Raw genomic sequence first — 24,021 nt, 5'->3', positions numbered from 1 at the left:
TTATTCCAGCCCCGAGGCGTCGTAGCCAAGCGTCGTGCATCGGAGCCAAGAACTATACCGTCGGGTTAGGTTGGTGGTTGGTGCAGGGATATGCAAGGTCGTCTGTGTTAAGACCATGGTACCTTAGTGTAATGAATGGGGACAGATGAATAGGTTTTACTGGAAATTCACACAGAATTAGACAATTTTTTTCACCGTGGTGAGCTGATAGTTTAGATGTTTCAAGAGCATTGGACGAATAGTGGTAAGATGCGCATGTGTGTGTGTGTGGACGAATTGTGGTAAGATGCACGTGTGTGTGTGTGTGGACGAATTGTGGTAAGATGCACATGTGTGTGTGTGTGTGTGGACGAATAGTGGTAAGATGCACGTGTGTGTGTGTGTGTGTGGACGAATTGTGGTAAGATGCACATGTGTGTGTGTGTGTGTGTGTGTGTGTGGACGAATAGTGGTAAGATGCACGTGTGTGTGTGTGTGTGTGTGGACGAATTGTGGTAAGATGCACGTGTGTGTGTGTGTGTGTGTGTGGACGAATTGTCGTAAGATGCACGTGTGTGTGTGTGTGTGGACAAATTGTCGTAAGATGCACGTGTGTGTGTGTGTGTGTGTATGGCATGTTAAGGCTCAGGTTCGTGTGTAGTATACCATGTTATGAGTCCGTCATGTTGCAGGCGCCGCCGGAGGAACATGTCGTTGCCGAGGTAGCCTGGGCCTCCCTTCGGCCGGGCGCCCAGTGGCTCAAGCTGCGTGACGGCGACTCCATCGCCTCCCCCCTCCTGGTCCGCCTCCCGTCCGCCCAGACCCCGGACGAGGACCCCGCCCACCGCAACGCGCCCTCCAACTCCCTGCGCTACCTGGCCCGCGCCCCGCGACGCACGTCCTCCGGCTCCATGCTTCTGCTGGAGTTCCGATCCGACGTGAACTCGACCGTGAACGGGCTTAACCCCGCCTCCTGGGGGTTCCTGGTCACAGCCTATCGCTCGGGTGAGTCTCTCTCTCTCTCTCTCTCTCTCTCTCTCTCTCTCTCTCTCTCTCTCTCTCTCTCTCTCTCTCTCTCTCATCTATCTATCTATCTAAATTAGGGTGGGGTAAGGGCCCTCTGGCCTTCCTTTGCGATGTGTTGGTTGGTGATGGTAGTTGTGACAATGGTGTTTGTCTCTGTTGTGATAATTGTGACTTTGTGAGTCAGTGCGGAAAAGAAAAAAAAAAACCTTTGACCTTACCTGTGTTGATTAGGTCAAAGGTCATCAGTGTCGAGGGTATGATGAAAATGGGGGAGTATAGTGAAGATATGGACATTGATCTGACCCCCACGAGGTAGTGAAGATAAGGGCACTGTGAAGATAGGATACAATGAAGATGTAGTGAAGATGAAGTTATTATGAAGATGACATTACCATTGAAAGTATGGCTTTAGCCAAGGCGAGATTGTAATTATGTGCGATGTGGTGATGATAACAGTATGATGATGTAGACTCTTAGAGTAATGAGGATGGGCTTTGTCCTGACCCAAAGGGTAATTGGTGTCTGGGGTGTAGTGAAGATGTAGTTTAGTAAAGCTTAGGGTTTAGTGAAAACGTCTTTTGATCTGACTTTAGAAATGTTCTGAGCTTGGTTTTTAAGGCCGGCTGAAGAAAGTTAGTTGTAACCGTGGTAGAATTGTAGAGCTAGATTATTGTTGGTTAGATAACGGAAAGTTAAGTAGCAGTAGTAGTTGCTGAAGCTGTTGGAGTGACCATAAAATTTTGTAGTAGCAAGAGCCGTAACGGCCACAGTAACGGCGTAGCATCACAAACAGTAACAGTACATCACTGTTACTAACAGTAGAAGCATCAATAACAGGGATTAGTAAAATAACAACAAGAGTTTTAGTAGTAATGAACAGTTACAGAAAAGCACTAATAGTAGTAATAAAACAGGAAAACCAAATATACGGGAACAATAGTCGTAGTTCCAAAGCAACAGTAACATGAAGGCAAAACTAAATTATAACACAGCATTATTAGCCATGATGCAACGTAATTGTACCATTGTTTCAAGATACTTGTGTCAGAACAAAAGGAGAGAAGTATGTCTACTTCACCATGTTACCTTCTTGAGCCATAAGTCTTGGGCCCTATTTTTGAAATTCCGATCCTCAGCGTCGAGTACTGGCCATCTACCAATTATGTACTATGTTCTTCCAGCGATATATCTGATAACCTAATGAAATCTCTCTTCTTAAATCTGTACTAACTTATGATGGTTTAATAATATCACTTCACACCCTTGAGGTAAGAGAAAATTAACCTGCAGAGCAGGTAAAGGTTTTTTGTTCTTTCGTAAATTACGCAGTTGCTCGGAGGTGGTCACGTTCACGAAAATTCTATGCCTAAAGCCCAAAAGTAACTTGTATATTATTGATCGAATAGTCTATTATTCAGTAGGGATGTAGTCTTGACGTGATTCATTGAGATTTTATGAAGCTCAGGTTGATTTATGAGACTCGGCCGACTATGTAGTATATTACTAGTACCTATCTTTTTTTTCCCAGCAGCCGAGAGCGGTGTGGGTATACCTGACGGAGACGAGGCCAGTCCTGGGGGCGGCAGCCACTGGGGCCTGCTGGCAGGGATACATGTGGCCGCCCTGGTGTTTATGTCGTTAATGGTGACAGCCTGTGCTGGTGCTGGCCCTCTACCACTGGTGGCGGTACCGCCTGTACAAGCGGGCGAAGCTCATCCCGGAGTCGCCCTACTCCACGCCCCCCAGCACACCCGCCAAGGGACGGTCCACGACGGACTCCTCCACTCTCACGCTGACGGAGGTCATCTCCCTCAAGTCTATGGTACTGCGTCCCAAGGCGCAGGTCTGCTGCCGCTCAGACGCTGCGGCAGTTCCGCCTCGTACTCGGCCCTGGAGACCAGCCAGCAGCGGATGGTGCCGCAACACTCCCTCCCCAACATCCCATTCCTCACCCGCCGGGTCACGACCCCTGTCATGCTGAGGAGGTCGTCCTCACAGCTGGGGCGTCTCCTCAGGAAGGGCAGCGGCACCTTCAAGCGAAAGAAGAGAAGATGTTCCTCCATGGACGAGCTGGAGACTCGTTGTATCTCGCCCATCCACGAGACCCTCCCGGAGGAGGACGGGGAAACTAGCAAGGAGCTGCAGGTGCAGGTCGGCAAGGTGGAGAAAAACGGCGAGGACGACTCTGCCAAGTACCGCGAGCACCGCAAGTCGATGCTGTCACAGGAGGCGTCCGCGAGGGACCCGCGCTTGACACCCAAGCTGGCCAAGGACAGGATGAACCTGGAGCGGGCTCGACGCTCGGCCCTGTCGCGCTCGACCTCCATCGCCACCATGCGGGCAGCATCCTCCGTCTCGGAGATGTCCTTCAACGGCACCGACACCGAGATGGAGTACGACTACTACGACTACGACATGGACAACGCCTTATCCATGCCGGGGTCGCTCTTCGGCATGGACCCGCTCCTGCTGGCCTGGGCGCCCTCCCTCATATCCGTGCCGGGCGACGCGGAGGAGGGAATACCCCTAAACGTCCTCAACCAGTCAGAAGCTACGCCCACGGGAGAGGAGCCCCTGCTGCGCCCCAGCGACATCCCCCTGCCCCACCTGAACATCCCTCTCGTCCAGTCGTCGGAGATCGGCCCGTCGGCACCGGGCAGCGTGAAGTCCGATGAGGCCAGCGACCGGTCCGAGGTGCAGGGGGACGACAGCGTCGTGGAGAACGACCTCCTGGACCCTACCACGAACGGCGAGGACGACGACAACGACCGCACGCCCACCACACAGAGCAGCAGCAGCAAGATACTCAACCTGGACGACATTCAGTTCGCCGACGACTCGGACGAGGATGGAGAGGACGCCTTATAGTACTATGATTGCTCTTAGATGTACAGAAAAAAAAGAAAAAAAACAATAGTTATATTTCTGTGACGTGTCTTGGCTGTCTGTAGGACGGACAGTCAGGGGAAACAACAGCTTTAAACCAAACCCAAGTCCTCGAGGTGTGTATGTGTGTGTGTATGGTCTTTCTCGAGTGATACCTTGAGTGCTCGCTCGCCTCGGGGTCCACGGAGGCCCAGGATGGGTCTGGTGTCACACACTCCACGGACATCCTGCTACACCAGCAGGTCTTGGGAGGAGTAGTGCAGACGCTCATGCCTTTGTAAACTGTAGAAATACCTTCATGTGTCGTGGGATGGTGATTGATTTGGTGAACCACGTTAGGCCCACATTAGTGTTTTGTAACTAAAAAAAAAAAATTTTTCATCATGGTCTGTGTTCATGATTTGAAGGTATCCGATACTAGAGATAGCTTTAGATATTCAGAGGAAATGGTTTCATGCAAAGTATATTTATTCACATGTAGGAGTAATTGTCTTGATTTGAATTACTCGTCAAATTATTATACCAGTTGCCTGGTACTGGAGGTGTGAATTAAGGGGACTGGAGAAGAAGAGGAACGGATGGTTTACTCCAACGCTTGATGCCTATTGGTAGGTAGTTAGTGTGTGAGGGTGTGTGGATAACGTCACAGTTCAAACGAGTTGTTTACTAGCCATATTGGAAGATAGAATTTCTCTACTGCATAATCGTCACCTGTAGTGATGGGTTGATACACTTGTGATGAGTGATTAAGTGCCAGGATGGATACAGAGTATTGTCTCGTGCGTGTAGAAAGAGAGAGACATCTGGTTAGTGGAAGTGGTAAGCCAGAGGCTTGGCAGCCTTCTCGTAGAAATTAGTCTTTTGTTCCATTCACGTTGGAGACTTCAGTTCAAGGACATAGATCACATCAAGGGCGAGAGTTAACTGAAATATAAACAAGATTATGGGTAGAAAAAGATGACAAGGGAAAGTATTTACGAATTTTGGAGAAAGCGAAAATCCTGTCTTTTAAAATGTACCTGGTCATAGTTATTGGGAAACACACGAGAAGGTAGAGTTCCAAAACTTTGAGGTGTATGGGAAGAAACATTTTTCAAAACGGCCCACCCTTGAGCTGCCAGCGACCACACAGTAATCATGTGACATCAGCTTGCCGAGTGTTGCATGATCTAGCAAGTGGTGGGGCGCCCCACACAAGCAGTCAGCTCTCGGGAGCAAATACCAGAGTAATACTTGTAGAAGAAGGAAAGGTGAACCAACATTGCGGCACAGGGCAAGAGGGCCAAGTTTTGAAGTTAGCCTGGGACATTTTATAATGTGGACCGCTTTTGACAGCTCTGTCAAGTAAGGATGCAGAGCTAGAACCAACTCAAGGAGCTTGAGCAGTACTTCATACAAGGACAAGTCATTCCTCTAAACAGGACACCCAGTTTCTTTGAGGCAGACTTAGCTATTTCTAGAAGGCGGAGTTTCCAAAAAAGAGCGGATGATATAGTAGTACCAAGTATGTTCATAAAGTCAAGAGGTGGAATTATAGAACCATCAGAGAAAGACGAGAGTTGTGGGGAGTTTTCGATAGAGAGATGGGTAGACACTGCCTTGGAGGCATTAAACGACTAGATATCGTCTATCCCAGTGAGATATCCTGTTCAAGTCTGAATTTATTGGGAAACTAGTATCAGACGAGATGCAGTCGAGTAAGAAAAAGGATTAGAATTCAAGGATATGGATGAATGAAGTGTTGAGTCGTCGGCGTATGAGTGCACTTTGTTATTTGTGGAAGAGACGAAATCATTAGGAAAAGGTGTAGGGGACAGGACAAGACTTTGGGGGAATACCGCTGTTGATGGAGAAGGGGAGGGAGGGTGATCCATTAACAACCTCAGAGATAGATCAGCTGGAGAGGAAACTAGATATGAAGGAGCAAAGTGAGGGAGGGAAGCCAAAAGTGGGGAGCTTAAGAGATGAGATCCCGATGCCACATCCCGTCAAAAGCTTTGGAAATGTCAAGGGAAACTACATAAGACTCCACAAAATCTTTCAGGGGTGATGACCAAACACTAGTGAGGAAAGGATCTCGCCTTAAGGAAGCCATGCCAAATGATCAGAAAGAAAACTTGAGATTCAAGGTGTCTAAGTATATAGGAGTTGAGGAGGGATTCAAAGACTTTGGAATTGGTAGATGTCATAGCAATAGGATTACAGTCAGAACGGTCACCCTTCTTAGGGTTGGAATGTATCGACGCAGGCTTCTAAGGGGAAGGGAAAGTATGGTTTTTAAACGGGACCGACGAGCAAGCACAGGTGCAAGTTCAGAGGCACACTTTCAGTTCATGGGGATGGATGCCATCAGGACCATAAGCCTTGCTCTTGTGCAGAGGGCAAAGCGCTTTTCGGACAATCTTTTGTAAACCTTTAAAAGTTACATAGAGTTGTTGGATGAGTTGAAGTGCATATTGTAGCGGTAATTCTGTACCAAATTAATTCCTTGTAATATAATTTCGGGTGATCTCGAATGATGATTTTATCTTAAAGTTCGTAGGCGTTCTCGTAGAACAATAACATTTTACTAGAACATAATTAACTCTGCATAATATCTGTTTAGCTGTGATATTGCAGGAGACAATCTTCTTGTACATCTAATCCACTTCCATAAATTTCGACTGTTGCGGTTCACATTTGATCATGAATGTATTCGTGTTCGATTCGCTGGAGCAAAACTCGCAGCTTTGGCAGAAGTGTGAACCTGCCATTTCTAAAAGAAATGTTTTGGAAACTATTAACCACAACCCATGAATTTTAGCATAGTATTCCAGGCGAGGAAAAAGCATTACGAGGGCTTAAAGACGGAAGGATAAGTACTGAGAGTGCCTCCTTCATGCCTGACTGGATTTGTAAACCGAAGCCATCTTGAGAAAAACATTTGCTTACCTTACCTTACGAGGAACTGTTTGCCGCCGGTCGAGGCCACTCAGCCTAGTGTCTTAAACAGTTTGTGATATTTTGTTATACAGGATTTCGTTATTGGCAGTATAGAGGTTGCCTTTCAATATGTCTTCCAGTATGGCAGAGTAAACAGTTGGGATAACGTGACATTACTGCGCAAGCGCGCATACACCCACCGCTACCACCAATAAGGAACATGAGCGAGTAGGTGTAATGTTTTGAGGATATTCTGTACAAAGTTGTTGATGATCAGTGTTGATTTTTATGTTTTGTCTATGCAAGAAGTACAGTAAGTAGGATGTTGAACAGAAGGACACGTGAAATTGACGTTGAGATCATTTTTTTTTCGTAGATGTTTTAGAATCCAGGGGATGATGGGCCAGAGGAACATGTCTCATCATCCTAGCTTGTCTGCCTTGCGAGTCATTCGGTCCATTGTGTGAGTGAGTTAGTGGGTGGTGGAGCAAGCGGGCCACTTTGGAGTGTGGACTTAGGCAGGCTTGGGATCCCACCGACACACAGGTATATGAAGCTTTGCTTCGGTAAACACAATCTCTGGGGACTGATCCACCATCACTACTGTGTTGTTATTCTTGTTCTAGTCTTTTGCTAGTCACGGTTCTTTTATGTATAAACCTGTTGCTCGCCAGAACGTACTTAGCCATTTAAAGAAAAAAAAAAGATGCAAATTTATACTTTCTCATAAGTATAGAATCTTACTGACTTTCGTAAACTTATATGATGTGGTAGTGCCTCACCTTACGGAACCCCCTCTCTTGCATATCACCCAGTAAAAGCGTATAAGAAAACGTGAGGCAAAGTTAAGGTTCACCAGAGCCTACGTTGAGTGTAGGAGACCATTCTCTGGCTGGTGATGCTGCTACAGTCGCCTCCTCAAGTCTCGCCATTCTCTTACACATGTGCTTCACACGAGCTCTGTCCCTGCATTTATAATGTTTTATACACAAAAGTTTATAGTTCATCCCTGGCGGACAGTGCTACGATCCCTTGTGTATTATGGCCTGGACATAAATCCTTGAAGAGTAGTTCAAATGGTAGGCCACACACACGGGCTGTGCTGTCGTGCGAAAGAGGTTAATATGGGGATGCTTTAGAACCCGTCCTCACTATATACAAGTGCTTCTGCCACCTGCTGGTGTGAGGACGAAGGAGTGGCGCTGCCTCGAACCTTCCAACTCCGACACGGAAGCCTGCCTATAAGGGTGCAAAAGAGGTGTAGTTGAATTAACTGGAAGGAGTCAAGGAAATATTTTCCTGGGTATGAAGAGTGTCGCACCAATACCGTATATAATGCTGTACTTAGAGGTTAACTGGTACTGAAGGTTAAATGTGTTGATGAATAACGTTACGGAAGTAGAATCTGTTTCAAGGCATCCAACACCTTAGGTAATGTACGCTTTTTGTTCATTGGTTGAAATTTTGTATCTTAGTTTCTCGGAAAACGGGAGACGAAGAAACATTTTTTTTTTCATTTTTTAATAGAAAGACAAAAAAAATAATTCCAATATATTACGAGGCCTTGGCTTGCTACCTGTATGACCTTTTATATTATTGTAGGGACATCTTCCTTGTTGTATATTATGCTGTGTTCATGGTGTAACGATCCAGTACAAATTAAGTGAAGTACAAAGAAGCTCGGTCAAAATTGATAGTTTCGGTATGACTATAAATATATATTTTTTGGGGGGGGTTTCAGCTCTGATAACTGATGTAACTTCCTGGCGAGCGTACAGTACAGTGGGTAGATGGAGAGAGGTCAAAGGTAGAGCTGTTTGTGTACTTTACGGTGATGCAGACCATGTATATTGTATATAGTTGATCACTTGCCCGTTGCGCATAATGTATATAGTCGACCCATGGACCAGGGCATCATCCTCTTACCTTCCTTGGCAGCAAAGCCTCCTCTGGCCTGTGTTATTGTTATATATAAATGTCCTGTTGTTAGTGCCAGCGGCAGCAGACATCGCAGGTATAATGACGCTTAGTCGCATTTATGGATTTGACTAGTTCGTTGCTCTTACGACCCATCGTCTTGCCTCTCTTACCGCTGCGTCCGTGAGTCAACTCCGGAAAGGCAGGAAAACACGCCATGGCTGACGCCTAGATCTTATTATTTAGCTTCCTCTCCCGAAACACACGCCACTTGAACATAATACAGACTTACGTGCTCTTTTTCTCTCTTACTATTCGTTATTTTTTTTTTTGTTTGTTTCTTGTATTGCCTCGTACAGTTTATTGGGTCTTAAGTTGTCAAAGATTAAGAGACTTGCCATGAGCGAAGACCCAAGCCTAGCCTCCGAGATTCGGCCAAGAAAACGGGATAGGCCAAGCGCCAGCAACTGTGGTGGTCTCCTTCGACCTTCAGCAGATCAAGTAGAAAACTCTCTCTCTCTCTCTCTCTCTCTCTCTCTCTCTCTCTCTCTCTCTCTCTCTCTCTCTCTCTCTCTCTCTCTCTCTCTCTCTCTCTCTCTCTCTCTCATATGTCACTGCTTTCCCAACGCACTGTTCCAGGACATTGAACAGCGCCGGTTGACAACCTAGTAGGCAGGTCTGCGCAGTCTTCGATGATGTGTGGGGGTTGCACCGTGTCCGCGACCCGCTAGACCTAACCTGTCCTCACTTTAAGTGTCTTGAAATGCCATCTCTCATTACTATGCAAGTCACCCCACACATGCACAAACACACACTGTTGAAGGTCAGGTGTGGGAGTGACCTTTATACACTGGGTGGATATGACCACAGACACATAGTGTCTTCAGGAATCCTCATACATATTGTCTGACAGTAACCACACACTCTGTCTGGGAATCTCCCTTCTCCATCTGGATGCCCAGAGGTGATCTTACACTCTATAGATATAGAATATCCTCCCACACGATGTCCCAGATCGTATTTTACACCTCGTTAATCAGAGGATTATTATTTTTATCTTGATGTCTTTAATGATGTTTATCAGTACAAGTCTAACTTTTAAGCTAGAAATTTATTGCACATTGCATAGAACCAGGTTGGACCCAGCTTCGAATAAAGAGTATTGGTCAGGGAAATGTAAATGCCTTTGAGGTATGTAATAAATGTGTCGCAAGGCAGAAGAAGGAATCGTAATGTGAGGTAGGTGCACATTTTAGTTGTCATGTCACGAAGTATGGAGTACTAGGTATCATGTCGGTTGAGGTAGGGGACAGTAGCAATGTCGTTTCGTGAGGCAGGGAACAGTAGCAATGTTTTGTTATGAGGCAGGGAACAATAGAAGTATGTCAAGTCATGAGGCAGGGCCGTATGTCATGTCATGTGAGAATAAAATGTAAATATCGAGGTAGGGAAAATATGTCTTTGTCATGTAGCTGGGAAATTTTTGTCATGAGGTAACTAAGGGGATTTTGAAGACTCACAATGAGGAAAAATGTCACAAGGCAAGGAAAAAATGCGTCAGCCAAAGTCATGTCTTTGGAAAAAGTGAAGAAATGTAAGCGTCTTGTTAAGTAGTAGAAGAATTTTGTACAAAAGATATGATAGCTATTTCTCCTGCACGAATGTACCACCCTGGAGTATGAAGGCTTGGCCTCAGACCTGATCAAGTCAAAAGCTAGGCTGTTGTACCCCAGGGTAGCATCATTGTCCTCTTGAAGAGGTTAGGCCACAAACGTCAAGTTACTTAAAAGAGTTTTTGCTCTTTGAAACAGATTAGGAACACCTTCTAAATGTATTATTTTTTTGTGTTGGATCTCTGTAGATGGTTTGTTGGTGCGGCGCGGAGAAATGCATTTTATTTTTGTTACCATACGTGACCAGCCTTTGTCAAGCACTCCCGAGAAGGTTCAAATAACCACAAGATGTCACGCCCGATACAACACCTGTAATTACAGACATTAATTGCATAATAATGTGATCCGAATGCGTTGGTGGGTGGGGGATTAGGAAGGCTTCAGATGTAAGTATGAACGATGGACTATATCATTTTACTTTCACATACCAGTAAGGGCTGTGTCGTCATTGTTCCCCCTATCCCCAAGCAGCAAGTATGGGATTTGTAGAACAAAAAAAAAAATGCAACAGCCTGCCTCAAACCTATTACAACTCTCAATATTGAAGCCAGGTTAATCCGTCAGAGTTAAGCTTGACAAGTAATGATTAAATAACGAGGAACACAGCACACCAAGAAGATGCATTGACCAACGGAGCAATAATGTCGCCATTCTTGCTTTTGTTTCTTACTATAACCGTATTTTTTTTTCTTTTTTTTGCAAGTTGTGATAGTTAACTTTATAGATCACCAAAGCTTTTAGCTAACTTGCTTAGGCAAGCACCAGCTATTTTCAGGAAAATGAGAATATCAATCGTTTTATAACAGAGTCCTCGTTACTGGTTAAAAATGGTTTTACGAGGAAGTCAAAAGTGTTGACCCGTTGTTTTGATAGTTTAAGCATACCAAACCATAAACTGGTACATGACTCGCACAGCCGCAGTAAAAAATTGATTTGGTCCAGATGTGATGGTGTATCACAGCGACTGATCTGATTTCCTGGACTTTTCATTCCATTTCATAGAATCACATCTCGTCTGATTTTCGCAAACTCTCCCCAGTCAGATGCATGCATTAAGTAGGAATTCGCTTTGGATGTGATTTCTTTATATCAGAGACTCACTTTTAATATCTTGCATAGACTTAACTTTAAGTCTGATTTCATAGGTTCTCTTTGAGTCCAATTCCCTCAGCCAAGCTCAGTCATCATTTTACCGTCACCCAAATTGTCATTGGCAATAGTTTGTCCCACATTGGTCTTTCAAACCTCCGCCACCAGCTTGCCATATCTCAGACTGCAATGATACAATAGTCTAAAACCAACGTGTACCTTCGACCGAGGATAATGAACTTCACGTTATCCTTCGCCACAAGATTAAAGTTACTCATTTAATAAATGTTTGATGACCGAAAATCTTATATTCACGAGCCACGCCGTTGATAACGAAAAGTTTAAACGCCATAGAACTGAACACCCCAATATGTGGAGTAGCCTATCATGAATTTTTGTTAATACATATTATTTTTCGAGTCATAGATAATAAGTACTGATAATTTACATGTAATGATTTTTTCTTTTTTGGTGTCCACCCCTTGCTATTGTGTAACTACCATAAACTAGTGTGATGCAATGCTTTGATTAGGTCATTACACGTTTGATGAAGCAGCCACCTGAAGCCTCTGTAAACCTAGTGTGTAAGTGTGACACTGTTACCATCCTCAAGTCACTCAGGAGTAGCCAGAATTCAATTGATCTGGTCTTTCGGAGAGAGAGAAATATTTAATTTATGTGTTTTTTACATTTTTGTAAAAGTAATTTGGTGTTCTGGAAATATGTATGTTGAAAATAACATGTTATTCTTTCAACTTTTGGAAGTTTTATTTTTGTATCGTGAGATCCTTGGAAGAACCAGAGGGATAAGTGACTCCTCATAAATCCATTTGCTGCACACAAGCAGGAAAACATATCTGTCTGTAGAATCAGTGGGAATGACGTCCTTCATATATATATATATATATATATATATATATATATATATACAAATTTGACATACTTGATTACGAGTATACAATAGAAAATGGATGTCTGGAAAAGTATACAAAGATGTGCAAGATTATTACTCGCAATATCAAGATGCAACAATACACAACCCAATTGGAAAAATGGATCCCCCCCAAATAGTATGTCTGTGAATTTCCACAGAAATCTTCATTCTTCAGTTACTCTTTTTAACTCAAGTTGGACACAAATCCAGTTCACACCCTTCAGTCATCTTGAATGAACAGTCTCTTCGAACACAAAAATTAACAAAACTATTCTAGGCTTGGCTTACAACACACACTGGCATTCACTCCCCCACACCCATTAACATAAAAGTAACTTAAGATCATCACACAAACTAGATTCTCTCAGAACACTGGCGCTAGATTAGGAATAAAAAAAGGAAAAGGAAAATATATACACCTCTCCCTTACATTATGCCAGGGTTAAATTTTGCGCAAATCTTGCACAAATTGAAATCACATGCAGCAGGCAAATAGACAAAAAATGGTTTGTATGCAACATTGTGAGATATAACGCACGTTCACCAGATTTTCATCATATTAGTCCATCAGGAACTAACATAAAGATTAAAAGAAATGACAATGAATTTGGGACAATATTTTTGCTCTATAATTAAGAGGAGCCTCTACCAATGGCTTGTTAAGAGTGAGGCACTAAAGGCTAGGAAGCGGCACTGGAGCTCACTAGATATGGAGACTGTTGCTGTGGCCTCTTCCAAGAGGGACTTCCAGGAGGGAACAGGCAACGGAGATAAATGGACGCAAGACCAAGGTACCAGTTAAGGGAACTGTCGACATCTTTCGTACTGTTAGCCAGTAAGAAATAATTTTCGTAAATCTAAGGAAACTTTACCTAAACCATTTAGGCCACCATCGGTGGCCAAAATTCAAAAGAGGGCTGTAATGAAGTCCATTTAAGGAGAAAGAGTGTTATGGCAGTGTAATCTGTAGTCGGAGCTGGTGACTATGGGAAATAAGTTTATCGTTCATCTTAATCAAATTAATTTTATTGGGGCTTTTGATCAAGATAAACGTTGAACGTTTCCCACCTGTTCATAGATTTGTTCATTTAGCTTTCGGGAAAGCCGTATCTAGATACAAGAAAAGAATGCCTTTACAACCCTTGTGATCGCTCTTTTATAATTACCATGATATTCTGATATTAATAGCTACTTCAGAGTGTTTTTAACTATGGCGAGCTGTTGTGGTATATTGTCATAAAGGGAAAGTGAAGCCAAGCGGACAGGGGACCGGACGCCATGTATTGTGATGGTGGTGTTGTGTGTTGGGGGAGGTGCCACCTGCTGCTGCTGCTGCTCCTCCCGCTAACATGCTGCTTTAGGCCACCCCAGCTCTCATCTCCTCCCCTCTACCCTCGCTATACCTCATGGATTTACTTGTGAGTAAGATGACCACTTTCGTTAACCCTCACCGCGGGTTCTGTCTCTAATATGGGTAAAGGTAATGTCTGTAGCGGGAGGCAAAAGGGGGAGACAGAGTGTAACTTTCTCTCAAATGCTCCTCCCATTCATCCAGACCAGCTTGGCACTTGGCCGTCCGTTTATAATTAACTTTGGGAGTCGCGTGATTCCCTGCACCTGGGCATTCCCAAAATGTCTTTTATTGTTGGCAGTGGGTACTGCTTGAAGGCCTGGCACCCTCATTTGGGTTCAGATTACTATGTACTAGGCCGTCAGAGCTGGGTAGGTCTGCCTGGCCCCCCCACCAGTTAGCCTGGGCTCGGGGTGAGAGGCCAGCTGGTCGTAGTGTCCTGTTATTTTACCAAAGGTGTTTTAAAAGAGGAAACAAGGGGAATTGTGAATAATTACCCAGTGGTAATTTGGGTAGGTTGTTCGTGTTTAAGCAACACGTATCAGATTGACCTACAAAGACAGTAGTGAATGACGTTTTGCGTTTTTGCGTACATGAACAGAAAGGAGGCAGCTGCCAGATATTAAAGGAAGAATCATATAAATAACAGGTAAAAACGTTGTTTCAGATAAGTTGGTAGTAATGTACTTATACGTTAATGCATATGTAGCATTACATGCATATATATGTTATTTGAGAAAGATACATGATATGAAGGCATTTTGCCTTGTATGTGTTTCATCATAGTATATAAATAGAAGTAGCCAGTGACTGAACCCTCAGGTGTGACTTTAGAAATAGATTGATGATGTTCAAAATGTCTTGGTAATCCTTTTTATTAAATTTTGATCAAGGGTAGAGTGTTCCACTTGGGAAAAAATCAAAATATAATCTATTTACAGACCTTAGATTTTGTAATTAGTAATTTGTTAAATGATTGTATATATAATGTAATCTATTTACAGACCTTAGATTTTATTATTAGTAATTTGTTAAATGATTGTATATATAGTCACCACTTTCTTATGTAGCATTATTGATTGAACTTTCATGGAAGTTACCTCAAAAAAAAAACAATAAACTGGGATACATAGCTCAAGGAAACCCGTATGATTTTAATCCCAAAAACAAAGAAGGTAGAGCTTTGCAGATTGCACAGCATAAATTTTTATGTGGATGAGACTGGATTATTTTGAAAGGAATGCCTTTGAGGACTTACATTTCTTATGAAGAGGAGACTACACCTGAATTCAAAGTTTATTATTTTAGAATTCATTGCACAGTATTTACACTAAAGTATTTTATATTTTTTTCCCACCAAAAATCCTCTGCATTTAGTAGCTTTCGTCCTGAACCATATATTCATAGTGTCCTCGACAAGAACTCTATCAGCCCTATCATATGCTTTCCCCCAGGCCCATAAATCCTGTGTACAAATCTCTCTTTCTGCAAATGTTTTTCAACACAAAGTCCCCAAAGGAGACACCTTGTCAACACATCCTGTACCTCTTTTGAAGCCACATTCGTCCTCCCTCCTTTGATGCTTCATGGATGCCAATTCCCACAGAATCACCACTCTCCCATACAAGTATTGTTACTCTCTTCCACAGTAAACTTTATAGGCAGTTAATTATTTATTATGAACAAAAGTGATTATAATGAGAAAATCCCCAAACTGTTGAGTGATCATGACACATCTAGAGAACTCTACCTCAGCCCAACATTTAAAGTTAACAGAGAGTTCAAAAAAGCAACTCAGAGTATTGTAAAGAGGAAGTGATGGCCTCATCAAACAGTTCACTATTCAAGATCCACCCCTCCCCTCTTATGGTATGATTGAGACATTTCAGACCAATCACAAGATCAGCAAGATCAGTAGCAGGAAAACTATCTGTATGGTTTGTAGAATTATTAATATGCTTTGTTGGTAATCTCCAATCTACTCATATGTAATGATATTGATCTGGTCAACTCAAATCCATAAAGTTGATTATCACTATAAACTTGTGTGATATTCAGTGTCAGATCTCTCTTCACTGATGTTCTCAGTGTCATTATACCAAATTTTCTACTAGAGTTTATTAGTTCAGATATTGACAGAATTCCTACAGTAATGTTGTCAGACTGATTAAACTAATTGCAGATAATTCATCAAACACCTTCGATGGCTGATACTTTACTCAGAGGTTTGGCATGGCAATGGGTACTCCTTTATCTCTTGTACTTGATAACTTGTGTATGAAATATTTTGAAACAGCATTGTTAAATGATACGCAACCAGAAAATGTCGTATGGTTCAGACATGTTGATGACAAATTTTATTTCTGGCCAGTCCATTCAGATATTGATTTTTTCACGACAAGAATGAATAACTTGTCTCAACCTGTAATGTTTAATGTACAGGCAAACAACAATAATTTATCCCTCTTTGATGCTCCGATGAGTAAAAGCTAAAGTTTGCAAAAAGTTAAAGTATACAGAAAACTCTGTAAAAGCATTTAGTCTTAAGTTTATTTTTATTCTGATCATCTTGATAATGTCAGGAACTTAGGATTCATTTCTAACTTGTCTCAACCTGTGAAGTTCACTGTAGAAGAGAACAACAATACTTTACCCTTCTTGGATGTTGTGGTGAGTAAAAGCCATGGTGTGTTCAAAACTAAAGTATACTTAAAACTCGCTAGCATCCATTTTATGTTCATTTTTGTTCTGATAATGATAATAATGTGAAGAAATCTGTATTCATTTCTACATTCCTAATATCTTATGAGACTGTCTTTTGAATTTTAGTCAATGAGATGAAAATTATATCAGAAGTAGGATATAAACTCAAATAACTGATAATGATCATAAACCAGTGTTGTTAAGACATACTTGAGAAAAGATATTATGATACACAGCATGAGGAAAATACTAGAACAAAAAGCCTAATTAACCATTCTTTGAAAATTTTAACAGTATTGTTCCAGCCATTATTAGGTTCGGTCTCTCAGTGGATTTCACATACAGACTGGGGGAAAACTTCAACCACTAGAAATACAACATGCTTTTGGGAAAGAAATGTTATGGATATCTGTTTTATTGTAGATTCCTTTAAAAGCAAATGGGAGTGACAGTGAGGGGAATAGATGGTGAAGTAGTAACAGGCAAAGAAAAGGTGAAGAAGAGATAAAGTATTCTGAAAGATTGTTGAATGTCTTAGATGGTAGAGAGGCAGATGCAGAGTGTTTGGGATGAGATGGTTTGTGGATTGAGAGTGTCATGATGAATGGTCCAGGGAAATGAGAATAAGTGGTGAAAGCTTCGCATAATGTGAAGAATAGTGAAACAGCTTTGGTGAATGGGACTGCAGAGGAATTTACCAAGAGAGAGGTGACAGTGTTGTTAATTGCTTATTTAGGATTTTCAGAGGTGCCTAAGAACCAGCTGAATGCCTGTATAGAACCATTTTATAAGGGGAGGGGATAAAGGTAATGAGTGAATAACAGTTGTACACGTCCACCAAATATATCTGCTGCCTTGTCTGGGAGTAGTAATGTCCAAGAAGCATCAGAGCGGGCATCAAGAATGTTAGAGGATATGTGGACCAGGTGTCTGCTTTGAAGAACTTGTGAGAAGTGTGAGAGGCATATATAGGGTAGAACAAACGGAGTATTGTGGTGCATTACACGTGACAGCTAGAGACTAAGTGTGAATAAATGTGGCCTTTTCTGCCTGTTTTCCCGGTGCTACCTCAATGAAGCAGGGGGTATCGATGCTGTTTCCTGTGGGGTGGGGTAGCGACAGTAATGGATGAAGGCAAGCAAGTATGACTATTTACGTGTGTATATATGTATATGTCTTCTGTTTATGTGTATGTTGATATGTATATGTATGTGTATGTGCATATATGGGCAGCGGATGGAACCATGGAAGCGGAAGTGAATCATAGGGTGGGGGAGGGGGCGAAAATTCTGGGATCGTTGAATAATGGGTGGAAGTCAAGAACCTTATCTTGGAAAGCAAAATTGGGTATGTTTGAAGGAGTAGTGGTTCCAACAATATTATATGGTTGCGAGGCTGGGCTATAGATAAGAGTTGTGCGGAGGAGGGTGGATGTGCTGGAAATGAGATGTTTGAGGACAATATGTGGTGTGAGATGGTTTGATCGAGTAAGTAATGAAAGGGTAAGAGAGATGTGTGGTAATAAAAAGAGTGTGGTTGAGAGAGCAGAGGAGTGTTTTGAAATGGTTTGGTCACATGGAGAGAGTGAGTGGGGAAAGATTGACAAAGAAGATATATGTGTCAGAGGTGGAGGAAACGAGGAGAAGTGGGAGACCAAATTGGAGGTGGAAAGATGGAGTGAAAAAGATTTTGAGTGATCGGGGCCTGAACATGTAGGAAGGTGAAAGGCGTGCAAGGAATAGAGTGAATTGGAGCGATGTGGTATACCGGGGTTGATGTGCTGTCAGTGGATTGAACCAGGGCATGTGAAGTGTCTGGGATAAACCATGGAGAGTTTTGTAGGGCCTGGATGTGGAAAGGGAGCTGTGGTTTCGGTGCATTATACATGACAGCTAGAGACAGAGTGTGAATGAATGTGGCCTTTGTTGTCTTTTCCTAGCGCTACATCACGCACATGCGGGGGGAGGGGGTTGTCATTTCATGTGTGGCGGGGTGGCGACAGGAATGAATAAGGGCAGACAGTATGAATTATGTACATGTGTATATATATGTACATGTCTGTGTGTGTGTATATATGTATACGTTGAGATGTATAGGTATGTATATGTGCGTGTGTGGACGTGTATGTATATATGTGTATGTGGGTGGGTTGGGCCATTCTTTTATCTGTTTCCATGTGCTACCTCACTAATGCGGGAGACAGCGATAAAGTATGATAGATGAATAAAATGTAAGTATATGTATGTGTGTGTGTGTGTAAATGAGTGGATGGGTTATTCTTCGTCTGTTTCCTGGGACTACCTCTCTGACGCAGGAAACGGAGATCATGTATAATAAAAAGTCCCTCTAAAGCTCAGTCATCTGTTCTTAATGCTACCTTGCTTACATGGGAAATGGTAAATGTGTATGAAAAAAAGATTCCTTTTCTCCTCTAAAGAATGCTGTTAATTTGGAAAACTTAGTGCCTGCAGCACAACCTTTATTGCTGAAACAATAAAATTCTTGCATGATTGCTGACAAAAGTTTGATGTGCTGTTCTCTAGTATTTTTTGCTCAAATTAAGATCTTATTTTTAGAATTGTATAAAAATTGTATGAATAGCTTGTAATCATTGGCAGCAACCTGGCAAGACAGGAATCATGAGCGATGGGGTGGGTGCGGCGTGTGGTGATGTGGCTGGCCTGGTGTGCTGCTGTTGCTGCATCCATCAACCTATTACTGATTGCCAGAGCTCCTCCAACTTCTTATCCTCACCACCACCACCAGCACACCACCATTATTTCCACAACACCTGCCCATGATCCTGCAGCACAAAAGATTTACCTCCGGGGAGAAATCTACGCTACAAGGGACAGGTTCAATATCGACAATTGTTCTTCAAAGTATTTGGAAAAAATTTGTAGTGGAGTCAATAGGTATTAAAAGTTTGACAGTTTTCATGCTTGAGATGATTAATAGCTGTTGTAGCTTTAATACTTTAGTTTATATGTTTACTGTTTTCTGTGTTGAGATTTATGTTTTCCATGTGCTTTAGTATTAATCCTTAGCTGTATAACTTCCCATTTGTCTTGTGCTTATAATGTTTACATCTTATACTTAAGATTAAAGCTAAATCCTGTGACGAATATTCTTCATTCTGATAACTGTGTTACATGTAGGAAGCTGTTGAATGACTTTTGCTTTGCAATTCTTTCTCAGTGAATACCACAAGCGAAATGAGCATAATCGTTCAGGACTACAAATGCTTCGTTCTCTCTATGCACTTCTCCCAGCTGTTAAAACACAGTATACATCAATTTCACCACATCTCAAAGAAATGGTTAGCAACATGAAGAGAGACATCACTTTGAGAAGAGTTACAGATGATCCATGGGAATGGGCTCACAAAGTAAGTTATACTGATATGTTATTTGGTAATTGGGATTATGCTCCTTATAATTTTCCATTTTATGGAATTCACACTTACTGGTGTTGGAGAACTTACATGTGTATTCGTATGTGTCATTACTTTTTTATTTTCTTAAAGCTTCTCATTATTGTTAGACATACCAAAGTTGCAGCCCTTGTTTCAATAGACCTAGTGTGATTTTTTTATTATTCTAGTTTTTCTTATGTATGCACATATCTTCATGATTTTTCCATGTGATGTCCAATTTAAGTACCAGTTACTTTGTGGGGTCTTTTCTGAATAATACATGTAGATAAGGGGAAAATTGACATTCTTATTTTTACCCTTAGTTTTTGTTGTAAGGGTCCAGCATTTTTTACCTTCTTTCTTTGTTTATTCCTCAAGTAATGATTTTTCTTCATTGTTTTGTGATAGTGTACATACCACAGTGCAACCAACCTGTTGTGAAGGACAGTGAAAAATGAATATTGTAAAATTGTCAGTTTAGACTGTATGATGTCACCACATCTAGCCAAGTCTCCAGAGACTCACAGAAACCTAATATATCTTTCAACTGTGTGTCTGGTTTCTTCTGTCCGTCATGTGTTTCAGTTAATTTTAGTAAGACCTTTTTTTATGGTCTAGAAGATGACATATGTATTCTTGGTAAACATAAGTTCTAGACAATCTTTTATTGGCAGTACTGCCATACCTAACAGAATTTTATAAAGCTTTCAGGGCTGCATCTAAGGGTTAAAGTCATATGAAGCATTGGTGTGTGCTTTTTAGTCATTATTTTTACGCTCTTATTCATGGAGAAATGGATGGTATCAGTATGACTTGTATCTAGTAAAGCACATCTTTGATATCAAGCATCTGACTTCATAAGTGAAGAATTTTGCAATAAGATTTCAGTGAAGGTGTTGTGGATAGATAACAAAGGTCTCAATAGTATACAGCGTATCCTGAGAATGGATTGTAAATTTCAATAATAAAAACGCACATTGCTGAGCTGTCGTAAATATAACTATATTAAGAGAATACTAATGGAATGAATAGTTCTACCTTGTAAAATAGGAACATAATAGAGCAAAAAGCAGCAGAGTGGAATATGAAATAACACAAAACACATACAGAGACAAAACCTACATGCAGAAACTGGAAATGTATTCAGAAAAGAATTGAAGGTTTAACTAAATTTTTGACCGAGTTGTGATTTTTGAGTTAGATACATTTCTGAACTCTCTCTCTAGGTTTTGTTGTCAAACATAAGGGAATCAGTAATGGTAGGGATTGTAGAAGATAACAAGGGCCTTCAGTGTGATTTGAAGGGTTATGGAGGAATAAAAGACAAATGCATAAAGGAGAGATGGAAATAAGATAGAACATAAGGGTACATGAGAGACATAAGGGAACGATAGTAAGTATGCAATACTGTTTGTTAATGTTAGCCATAAAAAGATGCTTAAACATTAAGCACTCACCCATCTATATTTACTCTGTTTTCTTTTAGTCTATACAATTTTGAATGTCTAACCTCCCACATGGAATATTTGATTAATTTAGAGCTTGTCAGAAAGGTTATAAGACATGCCATAAAACAACTTTCAGTCCCTGTTAGAGAGGACATAAAGTTTTTTGGGCTGAAAAATATGCTGAAATATTATACAATTTTTGGTATTTTTCTGAGGGTAATTGATTTGTTTGAAAACCTCAGTATATCTGTTTTTCATGCAGAATATGAATCTTGGCTCAAAAATTGTCAGATCATTAAGGTCTGTAATTAATTATTTAGAGATTCTATGACTATTTGCTTGATATTTATTGGGTATCTGTCAGCTAGGGGAAGCATTAGATGTTTTCCATGTTTATTTCAAGAGAAGCGTTATATATGTGAATGTATATGAATCTGTGGTCGAAATATTGTCACATGGTCATTAAGACCTGTGATCAATTATTAAAAGATTCTACAACTATTTGCTTGGTATTTATTTGGTATCTTTCATCTTGAGGAAGCATTAGGAGATATTTTCCATGATTATTTCAAGTAGGTAAGTGTTTCATTGTATTATATTTCAAGTTTCAAATTTTTGATTGAATTTTTCTGAGGGTAATAGATTTGCCTGAACACCTCAGTATATGGACTATTTTTTTTTTATGCTTAAGACAAATGTATGTCTGAATTTTGTTTGGGGATCATTAAGGCCAGTAATTAATTATTTGTCAACAACTATCCATGATATTTTCATCCTGAATATTGAATTAACTAAATCCATATTAAGTTAACAGTTACTGATAATAATGTACTGAATTGAGAAACTGTAGAAGTACAGCATTTTGGAAGAAAATTGCACTACAGGGGCACTGGGTTGTGCCATGTGCTTTATATCATGGTGTACTATCCTGTTGGTTGACCTGAAGCATGTTATCTAACCCACAGTACCTGAGTTGGAAACTACTAAATAAAACACCCAGCTTTCATGTTATACTTAGCCAGTTGCAGTGATATTATTTTCCAATTGGATGAGGTGTTAAAAGGCAAGTCTATTTACCTGGTGTATAATGTTCAGTTTCAGCAAGAATTGGAAATATTGAAAACCAGACATTGTATGTAGTTCTTTTTTGTTAACTGATGTATGAATTAATTAATTTGTTTCAAATGAATTTACTTTATTTTGAATAGGAAGAGCTATAATCTTTTAAAAATGATTACAGTGGGCCAGCCCAAGATCACTGGTCCCAGATTCAGCTCGTGGTTTAGGAGATGTTCTTGCTGCCCTTTCTACTGCACCAATTGTAGCTGCTGATGTAGGCTACAAAGGCACACAACTTAAGATTACAGTTATGCTCAAGGGTGGTCAAAGAGCTGTTTTCAAGCCAAAATGGTTAGTGCAGGAGTTTCTTTGCAGTGAAGGTTGATTTGGTATATTCAGTGCTCAAAAGACTTAGAAAGAGCATTAAACTGTATTGACTGTGTTGATGATTAGTTAATCATGATTTTTAATATATGTATGGCTCATAATGAGATGCCTGAAGATTGATGCAATGCCTGTATAGTGCCATTGTGTAAAGGCAACAGGAACAAAATTGAATGTTCAGATTACTTAGGTATAATCTGGTTGAGTGTACCTGATATATTGTATGGGAGAGTGGTGGTTGAGAAGGTGATTCATAGGTTTAAGTTTATTGAGTGTACCGAGTGAACTGGATAGGAGAATAGTGATTGTGAGAAGGCGAAGGAATGTACAGAGATTCAGAATATTGTAGCTTTATGAGTCATAGAGGATGTGTAGATCAGGTGTTTATTTTGAAGAATGCATGGTAGATACTTAAACAAAAGGATTTGTATGTGGCATTTATGGATCTGGAGAAAGAGTACAATAGGGTTGAAATAGATGCTTTCTGAAAGGTGCTATAAATATATGGTGTTGGAGGGAAGCTGCTAGAAACAATGGAGAATTTTCTCATGCCACATGCATCTCTTCCACATGCCATCTCTCTTTCCCTAAATACATCCCATTCCTCACCCATTCCCCTCACATCGTTTGCTCTCACCTTTTGCCATTCTTCACTCAATTTCTCCTGGTACTTCCTCACACCAATCTCCTTTCCAAGTTCTTTACTCTCACTCTCTTCTCCCTGACATTCTCTTTTCTTTTTTGAAAACCTCTACAAATCTTCACTTTTGCCTCCACAAGATGGTGATCAGTCATCCTACCAGTTGCCCCTCTCAGTACATTAACATCCAAAAGTCTCTCTTTGAAATGCGTCAACATGTAATCTAATAATGTCCTCTCACCATCTCTCCTACTCACATATTTATACTTATGTATATCTCCCTTTTTAAACCAGGTATTCTTAGTCACCAGTCCTTTTTCAGTACACAAATCCACAAGCTCTTCACCATTTCCATTCACAATACTAAATACCCCATGTACACCAATTATACCCTCAACTGCCATATTACTCACCTTCTCATGTAAATCACCCATCTCTGATACCTGGTCTAGTGCACTAGAACTGCTGACACATGCACTCAGCTGCTCCTGAGATATTTTTTCTCATGACCAGTGCATAGCACCAGTAATCACCCATTTCTCTCCATCCATTTTTAGTTTTACTCACCATCAATCTAGAATTTACTTCCTTACAC

General features: G+C 41.2%; 2 protein-coding genes across 4 annotated transcripts in view; both read left to right on the top strand.

Annotated features, from left to right (window-relative positions):
• gogo (golden goal) overlaps positions 1–12,248 on the top strand; it is a 211,730-nt gene extending 199,482 nt beyond the window's left edge. Inside the window, 4 exon segments of the mRNA XM_071665505.1 lie at positions 672–984; positions 2,534–2,658; positions 2,660–2,849; positions 2,852–12,248. Coding sequence (XP_071521606.1) covers positions 672–984; positions 2,534–2,658; positions 2,660–2,849; positions 2,852–3,873 — 1,650 coding nt within the window. The 3' untranslated portion in view covers positions 3,874–12,248.
• Positions 12,249–13,680: 1,432 nt separating this feature from the next.
• LOC139750771 (glycosaminoglycan xylosylkinase) overlaps positions 13,681–24,021 on the top strand; it is a 28,039-nt gene continuing 17,698 nt past the window's right edge. The window contains exons 1-4 of one of the 3 annotated variants that reach the window (XM_071665498.1): positions 13,681–13,844; positions 19,099–19,395; positions 19,679–19,868; positions 22,584–22,753. In XM_071665498.1, coding sequence (XP_071521599.1) covers positions 19,127–19,395; positions 19,679–19,868; positions 22,584–22,753 — 629 coding nt within the window. In that variant the 5' untranslated portion in view covers positions 13,681–13,844; positions 19,099–19,126. Of the gene's footprint in view, positions 13,845–13,915; positions 14,427–19,098; positions 19,396–19,678; positions 19,869–22,583; positions 22,754–24,021 lie in introns of those variants that run through there. The other 2 variants (XM_071665500.1, XM_071665499.1) reach the window with 2 other exon arrangements.

Source organism: Panulirus ornatus, chromosome 10 (genome assembly GCF_036320965.1).
Source record: "Panulirus ornatus isolate Po-2019 chromosome 10, ASM3632096v1, whole genome shotgun sequence".
Taxonomy (NCBI): Eukaryota; Metazoa; Arthropoda; class Malacostraca; order Decapoda; family Palinuridae; genus Panulirus; species Panulirus ornatus.
This window is presented reverse-complemented; position numbering and strand designations above follow the sequence as displayed.